Below are 8413 nucleotides of genomic sequence, written 5' to 3' on the forward strand. Positions count from 1 at the left end.
TGTTTTGTAAACATTTTATACAAATAAATATATGCAAGTTCATAATGCATTCATTCAAAAAGGACATGACTATTATATAAACAAGGTACTATATTTAATCCTCAAATATATACGTTTACAAAAGAACATTAACGGTCAGCAGTAAATGACAAATGCTGACATGACGCTCTGAAACAGAAGACGGGGTCCACATCAGAATCTTCTCTCCATCAGGACGCCTGGGGTTTCTGGAGCAATGCCATACCAAGCTTCCCCACCATTAGAATACTGGAAGAAAAAAAGAAAAGAATCACATCCATGTTCTGGACATTTAGCTCAGGGTCTACTTCATGATCCCATCACAGATACAGTACAACTTGCTTCCTTAGGAGGCAACCACCACACCCTGTTGAGGTCATCCTCCCCGCAAATTCTTGTTACTTCACCTTGAATATGTTTATGCATGTAAAATAAACCAGTTTACTCATATGAATGGTATGAGACGAATACCTCGCTCCAGCCACCAAGCCAGCTGGCATGAACTTCCTGGATCCGTAGAACCGCTTTCCCATGACGCCAGTCAGAGCTCCTGATGTCACTGGAAGACACGAGGGGATGGAAAATTAAATGCATTCAGACCATATAGACACGTTACTGTTCTTGTTCAGTAACTCTTTACTTGGAATATCCCCATGCAACACATTCACTCCAAATACAGTATATCATTATACTAACCGAGTGACACCCAAACATTTTTGGGATCATTGGAGATCTGGTAGGCACCAAAACCTGCGAGGCTGCCAAAGAGGAGACCAGCAGCCAGCGAGGGGACACTGCCTGAAATAAACAACACGCAGCAGGTCAACATATCCACAGGACTGAAGAGCATGCATAGACTGGTATGTTATGAGAGTAACATACTTCTGTTCTATAGGGCAAGAAAATATTTAAGTCAAACAAGCAATCAAACACATTTTTCATATAGAATACATAATAATTCAAAATACACATAAGGTTACCTGCTTTCACATAACCAATGATTCCCCCAGATGCGACAAGGGATGCGTACCCATATCCAACCCAATCTGTAGACATGTTGGACACCTGCAAGGGTCACAGCGTGTAAGTGATCAAACAAACTCGGGTGTACAGTAACTTTTCATGTCAGATGACTTCCTGTTGGGAACCTAATACTACTTACAAACATACATAAATACCGAAAGGACTGTCTGAAGGCTGCAACACAGAAGTGTTATACAAAACTAGCTGAGGCAACTTAAAGTAAAGAAACATTGTAGCATCCGAGAAGGTTTCCCTGCAGTCACACAGCAGAGCTTGTGTGTTTGTTTTAATTCAGAAACGTTACATTGTGTCTGGCTCATTAGATAAGGCGAGTTGCTGTACAGAGCCTTAGCACGCGCACCATAAAATAGCATCTCTGCTACAAAACACATGCATTGCTTACACGAAAGCTTACAGAATATATACGCCATTGTTGTTGTTTGTATGATAATTACAGCTTTAAAAGTCTGAAATGTCAAATATGAACACTTGAAACAGAAATATTATTACATAGACTACAACCTTGCTGTTTCAGTTTGTCCTCTGTCACAACCAACTGCTGTTGCAACAAGCCTGTTCTCCACCGGACACTAATTATTGGTGCACACAAAACGCAGCAGGGTGCCTGATGGGAAATGTAGGCCCTACGGCTTTGTAGCAGGAGCTGCTGCGTTCATGAAAGACGGATTTCTTAAAGAAATAATCATTAATGATAAATAAAACCTGGTGTGTGTACAATAAACGTGAACTCATTTGTACATTACAAAATGAATATTAAGTCATTAGTTTTTATGTTTGTTTTAAAGATGAATAAAACTTAGTGTAATGTCCATAATACAATGTATATTTTTGTTTGTCTATTCATGAATACATAATGGGAACCATTTGAAACAATAATGAAGTATTTCCGTGTATTACGATTAATAGTTAATTAACATGTTTGACATAATCATTCTATGTGTACCATATATTTTGACACTGCCAGCTCCAAAGACTGATTATGTGCCCTTGAGCAAAGCGTCACCATCTGTTTCCACATTGATGTGCACTAGACAACAGGCCATTATTCCAAAGTAATTTGTTCTAACGAATATTGTCTATAAGGCTTTTGTTTGAAAATGTATTATTTTTATACAAGAGGACAAACAGTGGGGAGACTGAACCCTGTTTACGAAAATGAATCCTCTCATTTGCTAACTCAAGACATGTGAGTGAAATTAAACTACAGGCTTCAATGTATTGAGGCCCCCAGTACAACCTAAAGGCGCGTTGATGGTACTCACACCGTGTGACCAGTGAGAACTGGGTTATGACCACTAGATGGCACCACAGGATTATATTCAGCTGTTTTTCAAGCCATACCCAACACCCATAAGCTTTAACTGGACTTTTTTTTATTGCTATTACAAAAATATTTTGCTTAACGTTCAGAGGCAAATGTCTGCGCAGAGGCAGAACAAAAAAAAAACACACACAATATCACCTGTCACTGCTTCGGAATGTGTGTTTTCAGTAGTGGGCCCTGCTGGGTGATTACCGTGAAAATAGTCAGGTTTAGTCTTGTTAGTGTGATTAAAGTTCATGAAGAAAGACAGGTGGATGAAGTTCAAAAAGAGGGCTTAGCCAAGTCCAATGAATGTGGTCTATTTAAGTTTTGGTCAAGTGATAAACAAACCTGAAATTTGCCAGAATTTTGACCCGTGGCCATATTTTATATTTCACTAATTTGAACATGTTCGTTTTGACCACCTGCTTTTTTTGACTGGCATTGCAGTTTCACTTACTGGAATGCTCAGTGCGCACTCATGCTCATTTGGTTTCAATTACCTGCAATATTGTCATGCGTCCTCGCTCTGCTCCTGAAGCGAGGTGGCGCTATAATACAATTTATTTTCCTTAGGAAGCAGAGTTTCATACAATGGGCCTGACACCGTCTCACTCACCCACTCAATAGACATCAATTTCATGATCTCACGGAGCTACATGGGTCTTTTGTACCTTGAGTGTATGTGACGGAATAGTTACTGTCTTCAGCAGTCAGGCACGTTCAGCTGGAGCGAGTCGGGCATCTTTTCTAAGATGAATTTGAAACTTTTCCATAACTTGGGGGCAAAAGAACAAGTCCCATTACCGATCAATACGACAGACAATAATGAGAAAAGAGATTCACACACACACACACACACACACACACACACACACACACACACACACACACACATACACACACACACACACACACATACACACACACACACACACACATACACACACACACACACACACACACACACACACACACACACACACACACACACACACACACACAATTATCATAAGACAGCAAATGAAAATATAATAATAATACTAACTCATAATAATTACAACAATATTTACAATAATGACAATAATGTGTTGTAATTTGTATACAGTATGAATACAAAGTGCCTGAGGTGCAGCCGTTGCCGACGCCTATTAAACACAGCTCGCAGTTTTAGGAAGCTGAAAGTTGCCGGAGGCCCAGAACGATGGTGGAAGTGGTTGAAACCAAGCCTTAGACAAACAGACTGGATATTCAAAAGGGACCCCGCTCCTGCACTCTCAGACAGCTCTGCTTTAAAACTTACTCCTCCCTTAGTGCACAGAGCCCCAAACAATATTTCTGATCCCCCACCTCCCTCTCTTTTGTCCAGTCCTGGTGAGGTCTATATAGCTGCAGGTAATGTGTGTGCAGTTAAAATGTGTTCGCCTTTGAAGTCAAACATGAAGGCAATTGTTTTAAATATTAACACCGCATAAAATCTATAGATTCTATGTGGAATTATGCAATTGTGAAAAAACCCAAACTATAAAGGATTTATTTCAGAAAATGAAGTGTATTTTTCCGTTAGAGGTTTGTGCAATATTCTCAGTGCATGCATTACATATGTTTAATATAAGTGTTCGATGTAGTGAGCAAATCCATGCAGCTGTATGTCAGCGACGTGCATCGCGTCCCGTTTGCTGTCTGCATGTGTGTGCAATGGCAGAAACTTTGGTCTAAAGCTTTGACCATTATCACCTATGTGAGCGCACGTGTTGCTCTCCTCTGTGTGTGCGTGTGTGTGTGTGTGTGTGTGTGTAGAGAGAGAGAGAGAGAGAGAGAGAGAGAGAGAGAGAGAGAGAGAGAGAGGGAGAGCTCATTCGCTCTTGGCCCGAGGGGTCTACATAAGTATGTATTAGAAATAAACAGTGGATAAATAAATAATGACCCTCACAATAGCAGGGTAGCTTTCTTTGTAGAAGTAATGATGTTGGCAGTTAACCTTCAAGTTTTTTTTAACTTGACACAGTTTCATTTGCAGTGAGAATTCATGTTTTCCACTATGACAAAACAGTGAAGAAGAAAACTATAAATGTGTCATTTTAATGTTTTATGTCAGTTTAACATATTACCCATTTACGTTAATATGATTTTTGCTTTGCTCCATGCTCTTTATTTATTTTTTGACAATTTTAGCATATTCTGTATAAAGTAATTTTTGTTATTTATTATTATGTATTTATTTTACCATAAACTAAGAGGAGGGTAGAACCACATCACATGTTGTCTGGCTTTTAATGTGCACAACACACTTTGTATAAACGAAATTCATTTTTGATTTAAATTCACCTGATGTAAAGAAATTGTCAATCTATGAAATATGGATCATATATGGTAAAAGCTTAAACTGAAACTTTCCTGCAAATACGATCAATGTTGTTGTTTTTATTAATAGCAATGGCGTTTAGTTTCCTCAAATAAGTAATATCAATATTTCTTTGTTCATTTGTACCATTATTGTTTTAAGAAACTAATTTAATTGTCCATTAGAGACCATAGCAGGACAGTTTAGGCCCATCCAGCACCTTTACAAATATATTTACATTTTTATCAGGTAGTTTCTCCTTACTCGCTGACACACGAAGCAGTGCGCATGCGTCACCAGGTGGCCCCGCATCGTTCTTTTATGGCCAGGTGAGGCGATCCGGTCCAGGTAAAAAAGTAAAGGTTTACTTTGGGACCGAAGGCTCAATGAGATAGACACGGCACCGGATCGACTAAAACCCACCAAAGGCAGCAGAAGACAAAGAATGTCAATTATGGGCAAAATGGGGGAATGGCAGGTATGTGCTGCTTACTTTAAGACAAAGACACAGCTGTGAAAATTCATGAAAACTGTCAAAGTGTCGACTTGCTGTAGGATGGGGCTGCACAGCCACCGTGAACATTTAGTAAATAGAGTTGTTACAGTACAGTCGTGTAGTTTAGAGGCTTATAGATTTACTCCGGCAAGAGATCATACAGAGAAGTGAAATAAATTTTATTTTGGAAACTCTTGCGGTGATGTAGCTACATGTCAAATTGTCCATTTTGTTGTTTTGCTCTGAAAAACCTGAGGATGTTAATTGCATGTTGTTATAAGTTGTATACTGTATACGCGTTTCAGATACACGTATGTGTTGTATCATACATTATATATGTATATAAACAGACATGAAATGTGCTTTTGTCAAAGGTGGAGTATTGGTGAAACGCAGCCCTTATTTATAAAATGGCTCGTTGCGTCTTTGAAGTAACATCTAACTTATCGTAAATGTACTTATTTACATCTGTTCCAAATTCGGATTACATATTTTTAAACTCATAAATTACAAGGCATCCCATAATGCAGTTTCTATAGAGTGTCGTCTTGTGGGCTTCACTGAAAACATGGCCTTGTTTTGTGAGTTGTGGAGGATTTAAGAGACGACCTGCTGAAACAAAACACTTCACTCGTTAAAACACCGATCACCAGCACAGACAAGCAGCCCAGATCTCCAGAAAGACACTCGCATGCATAGCTGTCATTGACAGCCAGTTTCATCGCTCCATTCTCATTAATAACAACTGCTTGTAAAAAGGCACTCCACCAAAAATGGTAATCCAGGTTTTAAACGAGAGGAGCCAACGCCTTAAAGAGCTGGCGACCTGTCTGCTGACCCACGACCTGCTGAGGTGAAGGCTCGGCCGGCGACAGGGAAGAGCCAGGCTCCCCGAGCCGGTCATTCAAATGAAACAAGGCCATGTTGTTGTGTTAATTATTTACATTCCCCCAAACCCTGCGCCCTTACAGGTAGTCAATGGACCTGTAGAGCCGCTTCGAATGGCTCACCTTTTTAACATAACATTGTAAGAATAGCCTCTCAAGGTCTCCACTCTCAATGGGATTAAAATAACAGTTTGGGAGTTTAAAAATCAAGGTTGGCAACAAAGTGTGACAGGAAAGTATTTGCATAGGCATGCTGTTTTCACATCAAGTCCGAGAAAAGTCATCAACAAGACACTGGTTTCTACTGGAAAAAGTTACTTCACAGAAAAGACAGTTGCTCCTTTTTTTATCATACAAATTTAACAATATGGCAAAAATAGCATTTCTGGAGTCAAATGTGATTTTCTTTAGCCTCGGAAAGACTTGTAGAATTATACTAGAAACCGTCCCAGGTGCATGCAGGTCCCTATGCATGACTATACCCTCCTCGAAAAACACACACACCTCACTGAACAGTAGAAATAATAAGCATGTGTAGCGTCTTGCTGCTTTAGTTTTTACCTGTGCGCTGTCCATTGGTGTTGTGTGAGCAGATGGGGGGAATCAAACGGCTGTTGATATGCTAATGAGGCCCTGTGCCAGTGTTATTACAGAGCTGCTCCAGCCCTTCACTTCCACCATTAGAGGGAGACCTCAGAGCGCAAGACAGACAGCAGCCCACAGCTTCAATAAAAGTAGTTTTTCTGAGCGGGGAGCACAATTCACTGAGTGAAAACAAGACTAAGGCGATACCTATACTCAATATCCACCTCAACAATCCATGAAAATGCTCTGGAAATTAACTGATAACATTAAATATGAAGATTGCGAGGTAAGGGGCTGCTTTGATTTGTTTAATTAAATTTAACCTGTGAAATGTAAGTTCATGATTTGAGAGATGTGTTGTATTGTTTTGATCCAAATATGTCATTCCTTTGACAGCTGTTAGTGAACACATTTAATTCAACTGCAGGATGAATAGATCCATGTCTTTATTGAATTGCATGGGTTCTTTTTTTTGCATATTTGTTAAGAGTAAAACTAAACGATCATAATATTTAGTAAGAATGACAATAAATAAGAATGTTAATAATCAGAATTATAACAATAATAATAATAATGAGAATAATAATTTTGCATTATGGCAATAACAGCTGTGTTTAGTTAAAATCAGTACAATCACACTAGTGATTTAGTTTAGTTATATTTAAATTCACATTTAAAAATATATCCAAATATTAAATGATACGTGGAAACATTACAATACTAATATACATTTACCATGCATTTAATTAAAGTAAATATTTTTGCTAACACAGCCTCCTTTATTCACTGCTCAAATGCCATGGACATTTACCCTTCAGTTTGAATTTATCTGCAATTTGAGACTTCGCGTGTGTGCCTGTATGTGTGGAGTGCATACACTGATGATTGTTTTATGGGCATCGACTATGTTTGGCAGTAATATCAGGGACTTGTTTAGGAGTGGAGAAGCCAGTCGAACGTGTTTTCACCCGCGTCCTGGTGATAGGGACGGCCGGTAGTAGGAAAACAAAAGCTGGGCACCTCTAGATTCATACTGTAGTGATTGCTTTAATTTACAGGCAATGTTTTCCCGCTGGTGTGGATTGTAAAAAAAATTATATTTGCTATCGAAATCCGGTCACTACCCGGTGTTTCATAATTTAAAAATATTTGATTTAGCAGGAAGAGGAGTGGAGCTCTTTGAGCTGCGCGTAAAAGTTGTCAGAGCGCCGGATCCGAGCGGCCCTGTCATAGACTTTTGGAATTTATTTTTCGCTTTCCGGGTCAAAGTTAAAAGTTAGCCGCTGTGACTCTGGGTTTGGAGTTGAGGAGGAACCGGTGGATTAATTCGGCGGAGACAGAGGAGAGAAAGGAGACCCATGGAGGGCAGCTCGCTATCGGAGTCTGAGGTGGGAAAACAAAGGGACGAGCGGTAGAAATGAGCCGGTCGGAATTACGTCGTCTGCTGGATTTTCACCCAGTTCAGAGGTGCACGTTGTTTCCTTCCATGGCTTCTTCTTACCCTGTCTGTGGTCCACCTCCCTTCATTCCTATGTCTTTCTTTCACTTTTGCGCTTTGGCCCTGGGACCCTTTTAAAATGCCCCCCCCCCCCCCCCCTCCCTCTCTCTCTGATTCGTCAGACGAGAGTGAGTGTCCCTCTTTTTGTCTCTCTCTCTCTCCACTCCCTCAACAGTCTCTCACTCCCTCTTTCTCTCTCACTCCCTCTCTCTCCCCATCTCTGATTAGATATACTGAT

At 39.9% G+C, this 8413-nt stretch overlaps 1 protein-coding gene across 1 annotated transcript; it reads right to left on the reverse strand.

The window, feature by feature from the left end:
- Positions 1-77: 77 nt before the first annotated feature.
- tmem14ca (transmembrane protein 14Ca) lies at positions 78-1689 on the reverse strand. The gene is made up of 5 exons (XM_029457251.1): positions 1564-1689; positions 999-1083; positions 715-816; positions 490-577; positions 78-267 (listed from the first exon to the last, which is right to left on the reverse strand). The coding sequence occupies exons 2-5, from the start codon at positions 1072-1074 to the stop codon at positions 210-212; spliced, it is 324 nt and encodes a 107-aa protein (XP_029313111.1). The 5' UTR covers positions 1075-1083; positions 1564-1689; the 3' UTR covers positions 78-209.
- Between the last annotated feature and the right edge of the window lie 6724 nt (positions 1690-8413).

The sequence above is a fragment of the Cottoperca gobio genome, chromosome 20 (genome assembly GCF_900634415.1).
Source record: "Cottoperca gobio chromosome 20, fCotGob3.1, whole genome shotgun sequence".
In the NCBI taxonomy this organism is placed as follows: Eukaryota; Metazoa; Chordata; class Actinopteri; order Perciformes; family Bovichtidae; genus Cottoperca; species Cottoperca gobio.

Coding starts and splice junctions, on each gene's coding strand:
- tmem14ca (XM_029457251.1), bottom strand. CDS start 1,074: ATGTCTACAGATTGGGTTGGATATGGGTACGCATCCCTTGTCGCATCT. Junction 817..998: donor CATTGGTTATGTGAAAGCAG/GTAACCTTATGT, acceptor TGTTTATTTCAG/GCAGTGTCCCCTCGCTGGCT. Junction 578..714: donor AAATGTTTGGGTGTCACTCG/GTTAGTATAATG, acceptor CGTGTCTTCCAG/TGACATCAGGAGCTCTGACT.